General features: G+C 39.5%; 1 protein-coding gene across 2 annotated transcripts in view; it reads left to right on the top strand.

Moving 5' to 3' along the window:
• DENND5A (DENN domain containing 5A) overlaps positions 1 to 15059 on the top strand; it is a 108903-nt gene that overhangs the window by 53769 nt on the left and 40075 nt on the right. For both annotated transcript variants that reach the window (XM_036860165.1, XM_036860164.1), the window contains 3 exons: positions 8333 to 8650; positions 9853 to 10068; positions 10568 to 10802. In XM_036860165.1, coding sequence (XP_036716060.1) covers positions 8333 to 8650; positions 9853 to 10068; positions 10568 to 10802 — 769 coding nt within the window. The remainder of the gene's footprint in view (positions 1 to 8332; positions 8651 to 9852; positions 10069 to 10567; positions 10803 to 15059) is intronic.

Genomic DNA, 15059 nt, shown 5'->3' with positions numbered 1-15059 from the left:
ATTTAAGTTATAGTCAATTGCATTGCTTTTTCTCTCTCCTTTGGTTTTATTTTTATTTATTTATTTATTTGGCTGTGTTGGGTCTTAGTTGCGGCACGTGGGCTCAGTAGTTGCAGCATGCTGGCTCTCTAGTTGTGGCATATGGGCTCTGGAGTGTGTGGGCTCAGTAGTTGCAGCGCGCGGGCTTTGTTGCCCCGCAGCATGTAGGATCTTAGTTCCCTAACCAGGGATTGAACCCACGTCCCTTGTATTGGAAGGCAGATTCCTTTTTTCTTTTTTAAATTTATTTTATGTACTTATTTTTCGCTGCATTGGGTCCTTGTTGCTGCGCGCGGGCTCACCCGAGCTGCGGCGAGCGGGGGCCACCTCTCGCCACAGTACGCGGTCTTCCCATTGCGGTGGCTTCTCCTGTTGCGGAGCACGGGCTCTAGGTGTGCGGGCCTCAGTAGTTATGGCACCTGGGCTCAGTAGTTGTGGCTCGTGAGCTCTAGAGTACAGGCGCAGTAGTTGTGCTGCACGGGTTTAGTTGCTCCGCGACATGTGGGATCTTCCCGGACCAGGGCTTGAACCCATGTCCCTTGCATTGGCAGGTGGATTCTTAACCACTGCGCCACCAGGGAGGCCCCGGAAGGTGGATTCTTAACCACTGGACCACCAGGGAAGTCCCTCGCCTTTGGTTTTAGAATCAGAATGTCTTCCTTATAGTTTTTTCCGTTTCTGCCTCCTTTGCTCCTTTGAATCTATAGAGCTTTGTGCTATTTGGGGTGGGACAAGATTAATTAAGGAAGAAAAGATCTAAATAATGTCAACTAAAAAAAATGCAGGAGGCTGCAAAAAGAACAGAGTTTATTTGGGGACTTAAGAATTGCAATTGGGGAGACACAGATTCAGTTAACCCTGAAAGAGTATTCTGAGGAAGAGAAAGAGTCAGGGGCTTACAAAGACAAAAACCACGAGGTTGTTAAAAGTTGCCCTGGTGAGAGTTGTGATCGACTCTGATGCGAGTCAAAATATTTGTCCTTAAGAAATCACAGGTTATTTTAGGGTAGGGGTCTTATAAGTATATAGACTGTCACGAATTGTTTTAGGTTAAAGGTCTGATTAGTATCTTGAGTTTCTGCCAGGTGTTCTGGTGTTCTGTTCTTCATCAGGTCAAAAGGTCAGATTCCATCCAGGCTGAGTCATGCATACTTCCTTAATGGCTTCCCGGCTCCATTTTAGAGATCTCTCTTAGAAATACTGACTCCATTTTGACTTTCCTTTCACAATGATGGAGAAGACCATTGAGTTTTGGGGTACTGGGTTTTTATATGTATTTGTCTACTGATAAATATGCATAAAGACTAGATATCAAAGATTGGAGAATGGGGAGCTTTTAGTTGTTGCTTTAAATGATTGCATATTTAATATTGACACCTCCTTCTGGTAAACCTAATTATCATTTTGTAAAAGTCAAAATAAGAATAACAGTAAAAATGTTCATTGCAGCTCTACTGACAGTAGTCTGGACATGGAAGCAACCTAAGTGTCCATCGATAGATGAATGGATAAAGAAGATGTGGCACATATATACAATGGAATATTACTCAGCCATAAAAAGAAACGAAATTGAGTTATTTGTAGTGAGGTGGATGGACCTAGAGTCTGTCATACAGAGTGAAGTAAGTCAGAAAGAGAAAAATACCATATGCTAACACATACATATGGAATCTAAAAACCAAAAACAAAAAATGTCATGAAGAACCTAGGGGCAAGACGGGAATAAAGACACAGACATAGAGAATGGACTTGAGGCCATGGGGAGGGGGAAGGGTAAGCTGGACGAAGTGAGAGAATGGCATCGACATATATATACTACCAAATGTAAAATAGATAGCTAGTGGAAAGCAGCCTCATAGCACAGGGAGATCAGCTCAGAGGGGTGGGATAGGGAGGGTGGGAGGGGAGGTGCAAGAGCGAGGAGACATGGGGTTATATGTATATGTATAGCTGATTCACTTTGTTATAAAGCAGAAACCATCACACCATTGTAAAGCAATTATACTCCAATAAAGATGTTAAAAAAAAGAATAACAGTAAAAAATGATTGAAGGTAGAAAGCCGAAGAGGCATGCATAATCTGATAAATAGGTCACTAGGCAAGAAGCCAGATTTCTGTTTTATTTTCATCTTTGGCATCAGCTTGCTGTATACTTGGGGCAAGTTCTATTTCCTGTAGGCTCTCTCAGCATCATTTTGTGTGTGCTTCATGTTTGTGGGTGTGTGAAGAGGCTGCTGGGAGACCAGCAGTTTTCTTAACAGGACTGAGAAACTGGGGGTTGTTTGAGAAACCCAAAATTTCACTCTGTTCTGGGATATTGGATTCTCCACTTTTGCAGCCTCCACCATTGCTGCATGTTTTGTACTCTGCTTCTCCTTGTGGTCTACTTGAGAAGGAGTGGTGACAGTGGGATTGTAGAATACCTGTGTGTATTTCATAAGCAGTTCTAGGGTTTCAGAGTCCCACTTCATCCAGCCTGTTCCTCTGAAGTTCACGTATTTGTGTGGACAGTTACATAGCTGGATATTTTCTAACTTGATTTTTAGCAGATAACCTCTGGGATATCTGAGTCTGTGCAGTCCCCATGGAAAACTTCAGGCTGGTGCGAAAAGACTGGCTTTCTCAAGGAGTAAAGCACCATGAAAGGTACACATAATGAATGAAGCGTGATAATATCTCTGAAAGACAGCTTTGGGATGTCTCAGAAATGATACATTTATAGTTAAAAATTCTAACAATGCACAAAAGTATAAAGTAAAAATTACCTCAGATTTTACCACCCAGAGATAACTACTTTCAACATTTTGGTGGCCGTCCTGTGGTATCTTTACGCTGCTAGAAGGAAGCATTGAGGCTGGGAAATGCACTTGGGCCTTTGCAGGTGGGCACCATCAGGGTAGTGGGGTGGGGGCACATTAGACTTATAAAAGGGACTTTCTCCAGAGACATGGGGAGTGTACATTCTCTAACCCCCCAAGTAAAATTCATCAGTTGCTGCCCTATCTTTGGGCATCAAAAGTCTGTGAAAAGCCCTTTGTTTCTTTTTACACCAACACATGAGCTCAGCTGGCCCTGAGCAAGTGAGAGTGCTGAGCTGCCTTTGTGAGGCATTCTTTGTCCTGTGCTTCTCTTTTGGGTTTCATTGTCTGAGCACAGGAAGGAGGCAGTTCTTCCACAGCTATGTCAGGGGAAGGGGGTGTTACTTCTTTCTATCTTGGGCCTCTCTTTCTTTCCTACTTTTTTTTTCTCCTTTCTCCGGATACTTTTTCCATAGCTTTTCCCCAGTTATCTGTTGAGCTTCCCTTCAGTGAATAACTTGAAAATAGACTAGCAAGTGAGGCTGTCTGTGATTTGGTGGTAGGAACTCAGGGCTGGGAAGGGCCATTGTGACCTTTTGCAGGAAGGGATTTGGGAAACTTTTTGTGGTTTGGGATATCCACGTGATCACTACCCCAGAGTAGCTAAGTCTTCCCATGACCTCTCCCGACGAGACAGGAGGTTAACTGAGGAAGACTGATCACTTGGGTTCAGTGCCCCTTCCAGGTTGCTTCTTGTCCCCCAAGCTGTTTTGCAGGAGTTGGCCTCTTTTCAGGTGAGGAAGGGGGAGCATGAGGGGTTTGAGGTAGGTTTGCAAGTTACTTCTGTTTGCCAGAGCCCTCTGAGTACTGAGAGGAGAAAGCGTGAGGCTGTTGTATGAGTCTAGTAATTGAATGGCCCCCTTTTCATTTTGCCTTCTTATCCCTACCTGCTTCAGCCCAACTCTGCAAAGAATGGCTAGTAGTGTATCAGAGGCTTCTATCTTAATCTCTGAAGTGTGCCTGAGCTGCTTTCTCTCCTCTGGCCACCTCTATCTAGGAGTATCTACAATATGTGGATACAGCATTTGGAGTTTATAAAGTTCTTTATAGACATTCTGTGTTTGGTCAATAACAGTGGGAGAAAAGCCAGCCAAGCATTGTCGAGTGGTTATAGTTGTATTTAGCTGCCTTTATGTTTCCTATTGGACAAACTGGTTTTTTTCCTCTAAAGAGAGGAGGACCAAGAGGATAAATGATTGCACTGTGTGCTTCTGGTGGGTCACAGTGCTTTTCTTCTGTTAGCTGTATGGACAGGCTTATGAGGCAGGTGAGCTTCATGACTAGATGATTTAATTCTGTCTTTACTATATTTTTTAATTGCTTGACCTGAAGGCACTTATAATTTTAAAATCTTAGAGGAATAGACAAAAAATAGGTGTTATTTTTAGGTGTTAAACATTTATTGTCTCTTTAACAAGGATGGGTTTAAAGTTGTCGTCTAGTGGAGGAACTCTCGAAGGTGAAATTTAAAGTGATTCTTCTAATTTTTGAATCTTGGATATGGGAAAGTTCTCTTTATTAGTTATAGATTTGTAAATGGAGTAATTTATGCACTCAGCAAATGTGTGTTGAATGAACGCATACATGGACATGTTAAAACATGCAGTTTTAATAGATTGAGAGTTTGTGGAATAGTTATATTAATCTGGATTTACTATATGGTCCTCCTGCCTCTTAGAATACAAGACTTACTGGTACAGCGATAAACAGCAGGATCAGTGGAACAGTATTTTGATATATAATAAACATACCATGCCAAAGAACTTTTTAATAACAGAGCTGGAAAAATTGCTTGTCCCTAGGGAAAAAAAGTGAAGAAAGATTCCTACCCAATGCCATAACAAAATCAACTTGAGACGGATTAAGCAGTTAAATGTCAAAAAGAAAAATTTAAATCTTCTCGAAGAAAATATTAATAAATACCTTTTTGACCTCTGGGTAGGTAGGGACTTTGTAAACAAGATGAAGAAAGCACTTTCCATAAAATAAAAGATTGATAACTTTGATTTTTTTAATTAAGAAAAAGACATCTTAAAATGAAAAAATAAAAACTAGGAGAAGATATGTGTAGGACACATAACCTATGAAGAGTTAGCATCAGGAGGTTATAAAGAACTCCTACAAATCAGTAAGAAGATAAGCATCCCAATAGAAAAATGGGCTAAAGACATGAAGAGGGATTGCACAAAAAATACACATTTCTTCACTAGCAATTAGGAAAGTGTAAATAAATGTACCCACTAAAGTGGTAATATTAAGAAATCTGATGATACCAAGTTTTGGAAATATTTGAATCAGTAGGATCACTTTAGATTGTTGGTAAAAATGTAAATTGTTATAACCACTTTGGAACACAGCTAGGCCTTATAAAATTGAACATTTGCATACCTCACAACGTAGCAGTTCCACTCCTAGGATATACCCAAGAGAAGATCTTGCACACGTGTCCAAGAAAACATGTATAACAATGTAAAAGCAATAAACAGGAAGCAAGTCAAATGCCTTTTGATGGGAAAATTGATGAATAAATTGTAGTATATCCACATAGTGGAATATTATACAAGAGTGAAAATGAATAATGGGTAGCTACATACAACAAAATGGCTGAATCTTAGTAACTTAATGTTCAGTGAAGAAAAATAGTACCACAAGACTGTGTAAAGAATAATCCTTTTATAAAATTCAAGAACAAGCAAAAATTGAAAGGCATGTACTATACATACGTGATAAATTAAAAAACAAAAGGCAAAAAGATAATAAACAGAATTCAGGATAGTGATTACATGGGGGTGGGACTGTGTAGGTTGGGGGATGGGATTGGGGAGGAGTACATAAGTAGATAAAAATATTGGTAATTTCTAGTTCTTGGGTTGGACTGGTTAAAAAAAAAAAAAGTTCTTTAAGATTGTTCCCAGAAAGTTTTCAGTTCACATTCCCAATAACAGTGTATGAGTTGTTTGTTTCCTAGTAACTTTGCCAGCATTGGACATTATAAATCTTTTAAATCTTTGCTAACCCAGGAGGTAAAAAATATTTTGTTTGCATTTCTTGGTTTATTAGTGAAATTGAACATCTTTTCATATATTTGAAGTTAATTAACCAAAACTTCTTCTGTGTTTGCCTTTTATAACCTGTTTCCATTTTTCAGCTGGGTAAATTATCTTTATCTCAATAATTTCTTTGGATGTTAACCTTTTACATGTTATGTATGACAATTATTGTTTCCCAGATTATCTTTAATTTTTTTTATGGCAGTATTTACCTTTATGTTTTTTAGCCTTGTATAAAGTTTAGAAAGTCCAACTCTACCCTAAGGCATAATAGTAATCTTTTATGTTTTCTTTTAATACTTTTGTGGGGGTATTTATTTTTTCACTTTTTGTTATAGAAAATGTTGAACACATGTAAGAGTAAAGAGACTAGCATCCATCATTACACGATAATCATCAACTCATGGCCACTCTTCTTTCTATATCCTCCATTCTTTTCCCATTTACCCTACTGGATTATTTTGAAGCAAATCTCACACAGCATTATTATGTCATCATATATTTAGTATGTATCTCTAAAAGGTAGAGATTCTTTTTTAAAACATAAAGAGGCTTTATTTTTTATATTTAAATCTTCAGTCTATCTCAAATTTATTTTTGAGTATGGTATTATACTTTAACATTTCTAAATTTACAGTCATTTGTCCCCCAAACATTTATTGAATAATTCATCCACAATAAATGGGTCTGTTCAAGACTGTTCTTTTCCAATAGATTATTGTTTTATATTTGTTTTTTTTAAAAAAAAAACACTTTATTTATTTATTTTTAAATATTTATTTATCTATTTGGCTGCGCCGGGTGTTAGTTGTGGTACACGGGATCTTCATTGAGGCATGTGGGATCTTCAGTTGCAGCATGTGGGATTTTAAGTTGCGGCATGTGGGATTTTACGTTGCAGCATGTGAACTCTTAGTTGCGACATGCAGGATCTAGTTCCCTGACCAGGGATTGAACCTGGGCCCCCTGCATTGGGAGCGCAGAGTCTTAGCCACTGGACCACCAGGGAAGTCCCATTGTTTTATATTTGTATTAGAATCCAACAAGGCAAGTCTCCCCTCAGGATTTTCTTGGCTATTTTTTTCTTTTATTTTTTTAGGTAAGATTCAGAATCAATTCATCAGATACTCCCTTGAAAAAAATAAAAATCTTTCTGAGATTTAAAAAAAATTTAAATTAAATTTACAAATAAATGTGGGGATTATTAGCATCTTTTCATTATGGAATTTTCCTATTTAGTAATATAGTATATATATTGTGTGTGTGTGTATTCATTTATTGGAGTTTTATATTCCACAGTGATAATAACAATGTTAATTGACATTTATTGTATACTAACACTGTCCTAAATCCTTGACATTGTCTCATAATCCTCAAAACAAACCTGTGACCTAGGTAATATTATTATCCTTGCTATAACAAACACTTAAGCATTTAATAATGCTCTGCAGTGAAGGAAATAACAGTTGTCTTGGCTAGAACAGGTTCATGGTTATAAAAGAAATATACAAAAGTAAAAAGCTTTTCTAATTAATAGCTGCACTGCAAGAAAATTCCAACAGGGATGAGAACTATAAAATATTTAAGTTAAATTGAACAAGAAATGTGTAAGACCTCTAAGGAGAAGAATGTATGGTTAAGAGCTTGAGGGTATGACTGAAGTCAGGCTAGCTGAGTTCAAATCCCAGCTCTACTACTTACTAGCTGTGTGACTTTGGACAAGTTACTTAACCTCTCTGTGTCTATAAAATAAGGATAGATATTGCCAGGTTATTTTTTGTTAATCCAGATTACCTGCCTCCCCAGCAGTGTATGAAAGTACTGTCTCTCTACATCCTATCAGAAGCAATCTTAAAGCCAGAAGGAAGCACAAAAATCAAGACCAGCCACCAAATCTTACAAATCAGAAATGAGGCTCAGAAAGGGATACTGGTATGCTCAGGGTCAAATAGGGAGATAGTGACAGATTCAGGTCTGGAACGTAGACTTTCTGACACACTCCTAGCATTCTTTTTACTCTTGTAAGAATTTGTGAGCTCAACAAATATTCTATGAGCACCTACTATACATCAGAATTTTGTGCTAGATGCTAAACATCTATGTCATTATGTAATCCTTATCACTCTCTAAGATAAGTTGTTTTTATCACCATTTTATAGCTGAGGAAACAGAGTTATGTAACTTCCCCAAGATCCCACAACTAGAAAGCATCAGGGGAAGACTGGAACTCAGGTCTACCTCCTTCCACACCATCTTCTTTAACCATACCTAAGTTATGCCCATTGCGGACGTTTGCTCTTTCCTTCTTGTTCATTATCCCCTCTAAAGCTTCTTCCTTAATACTTTGGAGTTGTTCACACTCCTCATCATGTTTTGACTGCCAGGCTAACCTCTGCTTTGTGGACATTGACAACCACTTCATTGAGCTGCCGGAGGACTTGCCTCAGTTTCCCAACAAACTGGAGTTTGTCCAGGAAGTCTCTGAGATTCTCATGGCATTTGGCATTCCCCCTGAAGGGAACCTTCACTGTAGCGAGAGTGCCTCCAAGCTGAAGAGGCTCCGGGCCTCTGAGCTCGTCTCCGACAAGAGGAATGGAAACATCGCAGGCTCCCCTTTACATTCCTACGAGTTCCTCAAGGAGAACGAAACTATCGCCCGCCTGCAGGCCTTGGTCAAGAGGACTGGGGTGAGCCTGGAGAAGGTATGATGCTGTGTATGGGTCTGTGCTAAGGTGATGTCCTGGTGAAATAAAGTGTGGAATGAGAAGGCACCCAGTTCAGGGCAAGGCATATCTGTGAGTACTGAAAGGATGCTCTGTGTGGGAGACTCTGGATTTAGCTCTGGCAAACATTATCCTAGTATAAATGCTACTTGAATCTAAATCTCGGTAGTTTCTCACTTCAACAGCAAGGAGAAGCTGCTGTCATTCTCTGTAAACACAACTGCAGAGAGACTTGGAGGGATGGTGGTGGCAGTCTTTGTGTTCAGACCTCTTTCAGATCCATTGCCTTGTGAATTTCACAGCATCCTAAAGCGCATAGAGCAGGAATTGTTGACTTAGAGATCCTGAGTGTTTTACCTAAGATTAAATGCTTCTATGTGGCTGACTTGAGGCTGGAACCTGGTCCTCTTGAATTCTAGCCCTCTGCTCTTCCCAGGGATGTACTGTACTTTCCATTTCCTGACTTTGATGAGACTGTCTGCTTTCTGTAGTTGTTTACCCATCTCTTCACCCTCCCCATTCTCACTATTAAATTACTTTCTTAAATTACATATAAACAAAATGGGGTAATGTAATCATTTCGTTGGGCTATTTTTTAGTGAAGTGTGAAACATTTCATTTTCCTGATTTTCCTGGTTTGTTTAGTTAGTAGAGCAGATATTAAAAAAGAAAAATCATGGCCAGTTAAAGAAGAGCAGAGAAATATTTAGAGAGATTAAAAAAGTTAAGAAAACCAGTAAGGAAACATTTTTAAGGAGAAAGATAGGGAAAGTGACATGGGGGAGAAAAATCAAAGAGATGAAGGGAAATCCAGAGTCTGACCTTGTTGCTTTGCATTATCATTTTCTCGTTGACTTCCCAGACTCCTTCCTTTCCCTGACCCTTGAGATACCTGGTGTCTTTTCCTCTATTGCTGGATCTCTCTCTGCCTGTAATGAGTTCCTCTCCACTTTCGTTGGGTTGCTGGGTACCTGCAAGTGGAACACCCTCATTTATCTCTTCTCCATGTCAGAATTCCTTTCTTTTTCTTTTCTTCCCATTTTTTTCTCTTTTGTTTATTTTCTCCATTTGCTGCAAAAGTAAATGACCATTGGCGGGGGCGGGGGGAAGGATGAGTTGCATTTCTCTGGGATAAAAGGAAAAGCTTGCATGTTCTCAACTGTTTTGTTTTGTTTTTGTAGCTGGAAGTACGTGAAGACCCCAGCAGCAATAAGGATCTCAAAGTTCAGTGTGATGAAGAAGAACTCAGGATTTACCAGCTAAACATTCAGATCCGGGAAGTTTTTGCAAATCGTTTCACTCAGATGTTTGCAGATTATGAGGTGTTTGTCATTCAGCCCAGCCAGGATAAGGAGTCCTGGTTTACCAACAGGGAGCAGATGCAAAACTTTGACAAAGTGAGTATAATCCCACTGGGGAGGTGGTAAGAAATGAGGACATGCCAGACTCTCTTAAAGATGTGACTGAAGATGAGTTTTTCTTTCATAATATGTGCTGGAAACAAGTTCATGGTCCTTCTGATGCTGATAAAATATAAGGTCTTCTTGCTTTAGAGCAGAGTGCTGGTTATTGCTATCAGGTGGTTTACCTTCAGTCAAAGAGCTCTCTTAGGCAAAGATGTGCATGCAGGTTGAACATCAGGATTCTGGGAACATTGGTTGCCACAGTAGGTTACCTGAGTGAGTTAAACGGGCCAGTGTGTGAAAGTTTCAGGATATCTGAAATTATATGAATTTTTAAAAAGGATGGAGAGGTTTTACTGTTTACAATTTATAAAGACCTAAGAAGCTTCAGAGAAGAGGTAACCTACTGAATCCCTTGGGTATGTAGCCTTGATTGATTAAGGCTGATATGCCCTCTTCCCTGTTGATGACTTTTTCCTTTTGGTCCCACCAGGCATCTTTTCTGTCAGATCAGCCTGAGCCCTACCTGCCTTTCCTCTCAAGATTCTTGGAGACCCAGATGTTTGCTTCCTTCATTGACAACAAAATCATGTGTCATGACGATGATGATAAAGATCCTGTGCTCCGGGTGTTTGATTCCCGAGTAGACAAGATCAGGCTGTTGAATGTTCGGACACCTACTCTGCGCACATCCATGTACCAGAAGTGTACCACTGTGGATGAAGCAAGTGAGGCCTCCTTGTTGTTGTACTTTCTAGCCTCTTGGATTATGTCACTAACATGTCCCTGTTCCTAAACATGCCAGCTTCTTTCCCTGTTTCTGTTTTTGCGTAAGTTGTTCCCATTGCCTGAAATGCTTTCGCCTGTCTTTTTTGCCTGGCAGACTTCTTCTTATCCTTTAACACTGTGTCAGTTAGGAATGGGTCCTGCTGTAAGTCCTAGAGAATCTAATCAGCAGTGCATGAGATAAATGGGGGTTATTTTTCTTAAATTATCAAGAAGTGCAGAATTGGTGGTTGCTCAGCTGCTCAACAATGTAATCAGGAAATGAGAGTCTATGATTTGACTCAGCTGTCCTTAGCATGTTGACTTTTATATTCATACTTGTTGCCTCTTTGTTACAAGAGGCCTTTTATGTTCACATTCAGGGCAAAGGGGAAAGTTGATTCCAGCTGTATTTTCCCTCTTACATCAGAAAGCAAAAGCTTTCCCAGAAATTCCCAACAACTTCTGTTGTCTCATAGGCCAGAACCATGACCACCCTTAAGTGCAAGGGAGGCTGTGAAAGTGAGTATTGACCTGGGTGTAATGTTACCCTGAACTGTATTGAGATTCTATTAGCAAGAAATAACGGGCGAGTGAGTTATGGGCAAGCAGCTTATAGAAATCCAGCTGTTGTGTCTCCTCCTCTGTGAAGCCTTCTCTGATGCTCTCAGGTTGAGTTGATCCTCCGCTAAGCTCCTGTTGTGCATTGTTCTTGCCTCCCCTTTATAATCTCTATTGTTTTGAGCCATCATTATCAGGGAGCAATTTAAGAGCAGAGACTGTATTTACTCATTGTCTTACCCCCAGTCCTCTAACATTGTGCCTAGAACATGTAGATGTTAAAAGTTGTTTGCTACTTGCATGATGGAATACACCTTTTCGTTCATAGAGGCCCCGTCTAGGTCGGTTTCTCCAGAGAACAGTCTCAGCTTGAGGTGTCAGATTAAGTAGTGTGTTCTCTTCCTTGTGCGATATTCAGTGTCCTTGTTGTAGCCTTTTTGTATATTTTGTTTATTCATTTACCAAATATAAATACCCACTACATGCCCAGTGTATAGGAAGTGCTCACCAAGTATTTACTGAATGAATGAATGTGCCAGGCATGTTTTTAGGTTTTGAAGATACAAGTGGTGACAGTTTGGACAAAATCCTGGGTTCCTCGGCCTTATGCTCGATAGCCTTCTGACTTTATCTTTCAGCTCTTGCTCCAAGCCTTTCATTAAGGTGACAGTCCTCTTGGCCAAGACTTGAGGACGTGTTGCCCGTGCAAGTGGAATACTCTAACACAGTCCTCCTTGCCTCCTGGTGTACACACATCAAGTTTCAGGTCCTGAACCCTGCCTAAGGCGTTGGTCCTGGAGAGCTTGATGGAGACTTTTTTACAAGATTGTGGGTTTAGAGAAACATCTCCTAAACCATCACTTTAAATCAGGACTTCCCAATCTTTTCATGTTGTGTTACACCTGAAAAATGACAATATTTATATATTGCTTGTGGGAATAAAGGGAGGAGTCTGCTTATAGCTGGAGACTGTAAGATGAGGCACTCTAGTCGCTTGAGGCCTTGCCCTTGTGCCCCAAGGGTTGAGGCAGTCAGTTCTCAGCCCATCTGTAATCCAATTGTTGAACACCAAATACTGATATGAGTTACTCTGGTCTCATTTGTGGCCAGGACATGAATTCTTGTGGTCCCATTAGAATGTGGAGTTTGGGATATGGAAGGAGGGTTAACTAACCCTCATTTCTATGACTTATTTCAGAAAAATGGGTATCACAGAGACCCTCCAGGCAACTACATGCTCTGTTCCCAGGAATCATGCCCTTGGTGTAGCCCTTAGGTATTTCCCTGAGATATGTACTCCAAATATGCTAGTTCAGGGTTCTTGCCACTGGCTTCAGATTTCTAGCCTAGAGGAGTAGTTCAGCTACCTCACGCCAGTCCTCATGGACACCTTAGCTTCTTGAATCAGTCTGATTGGAAAATGGTAAAAATATAACTAAAGGGGTCTTTCTGGAGATTCTTTAAAATTTACATTTAGAAGGGATCTTGATGGCAATTAACTCTACTCATTCACTAATTTTACAGGTAAAGATTTTCCTTTGGCCCACCATTGTATCTGGGGACCTAGAATAGTGCCTAGCACGTTTGAGAGACTAAATAAGTTCTGATGAAGGAGAGTAAGGGTGGGAGGAAGTAAGGTAGGCCCAGAGAGAGAAGGCCACTTGACCTAGGACACTCAGCAAGGCCCAAAGGTGAGATGTTTTTATATGTATCTAGACAATACCAGGAGAATTACCAGCTTTTTTTGTTCTTACTCTTTAAAATTTTTGAGATATTATTGACATACAGTAAACTGCACACATTTAAAGTTTTGTTATATGTGTTCACTGACATCGGGAACATACCCTTTACCCTCAAAGGTTTTCTCATGCCCTTTTGTAATACCTTCATCCTGTCCTGTCTGCGTTCTCTCCCCCAGTCTCTAGGCAACCACTGATATGATTTCTGTTACTATAGAGTTTGAATTTTCTAGGTTTTTATATAAATGAAATCATGCAGTATGTATTCTTTTTTTCTTTTTCTTTTTTTGGCTGAGTTGTGTCTTCGTTGCTGCGCATGGACTTTCTTTAGTTGCGGCGAGCGGGGGCTACTCTTTGTTGCAGTACACGGGCTTCTCATTGCTGTGGCTTCTCTTGTTGTGGAGCACGGGCTCTAGGTGTGTGGGCTTCCGTAGTTGTGGTGTGCAGGCTCAGTAGTTGTGGCTCACGGGCTCTAGAGCACAGGCTCAGTAGTTGCTTCGCGGCATGTGGGATCTTCCCGGACCAGGGCTCGAACCCGTGTCCCCTGCTGGCAGGCAGATTCTTAACCACTGCGCCACCAGGGAAGCCCCAGTATGCATTCTTTATTTTAGTCTGTCTTCTTTTACTCAGCATAATTATATTGAGATTCATTCATGTTCCTTTTATTGTTGAGTAGTATTCCACTGTATGGATATTACTACAATTTGTTTGTTTACCTGTTGGTGGGCATTAGAGCTATGAACATTTGTATGTAAGTTTTTGTATAGACATATGTTTTCTTTTCCCTTGCATAAATACCTAGGAGAAGAATGACTGCACCATATGATATTCGTATGTTGACTTTTTAAAGAAATTGCCAAATTGTCTTTCAAAGTAGTTGTGTATTTTACATTCCCACTAGCAGTGTATGAGAGTTATAGTTCTTCCACATTGTTGTTAACATTTAGTATGCTCAGTCTTTTCAGTTTTAGCCATCTAATAGGTATGTAGTGATATCTCATTGTGGTTTTGATTTGCGTGTGCTTGATGACTAGTAATGTTGAACATTTTTTCATTTGCTTATTTGCCATTCACAGGTCTTCTATGGTGAAGTGCCTGTTTAAATCTTTTGCCCATTTTTTTTATTGTGTTGTTTTCTTATTACTGAGTTTTGGAAGTTCTTTGTATATTCTGGATACAGGTCCTTTATCAGATATATGATTTGCAGATGTTTCCCCGTTCTGTGGCTTGTCTTTTTGCTCTCTTATTGGTGTCCTTCAAAGAACAGTTCTTAATTTTGATGAAGTCTACTTATCAGTTTTTTTAATGGATTATGCTTTTAGTGTTGTATCTAAGAAAATTTTGCCTAACCAAGGTAACATAGTTTTTATTTTCTATACATATCCTTCTAGAAGTTTTTAGTCTTAGGCTTAACATTTAAGTCTACATTTAAGTCTATGATCCATTTCAAGTTGATTTTGGTAAATGGTGTAACCTAAGGGTCCAGGTTTATTTTTTCCGGATGGATATCCAGTTGTTCCAGAATCATATGTTGAAAAGATTATCCTCTCTCTGATAAATTGTCTTTTCACCTTTGTCAAAACATTAGTGATCTGTATATGTGTGAGTCTTTTTCTGGATTCTTTGTTCTGTTTCATTGATGTGTTAGTCTACATTTACACCAATACCACACTGTATTGATTACTGTAGCTTTATATTAAATCTTGAAGTCAGGTAGTGTTAGTCTTTCAACTTTGTTCTTATTTTCAAAGTTGTTTTGGCTATTGTAGGTCCTTTTTATTTCATATATATTTAGAATCAGCTTGCCAATCTACAAATAACCTTCTGAAATTTTCATTTGGATTGCCTTGCATCTATAGACCAATTTAGGGAGAATTGACATTTTAACATTATTGAGTCTTCTGATACATGAACATGGCA

Source organism: Balaenoptera musculus, chromosome 8 (assembly GCF_009873245.2).
Source record: "Balaenoptera musculus isolate JJ_BM4_2016_0621 chromosome 8, mBalMus1.pri.v3, whole genome shotgun sequence".
Lineage (NCBI taxonomy): Eukaryota > Metazoa > Chordata > Mammalia > Artiodactyla > Balaenopteridae > Balaenoptera > Balaenoptera musculus.
Note: the sequence above shows the minus strand (reverse complement) of the source record. Positions and strands in the feature narration are given on the sequence as shown.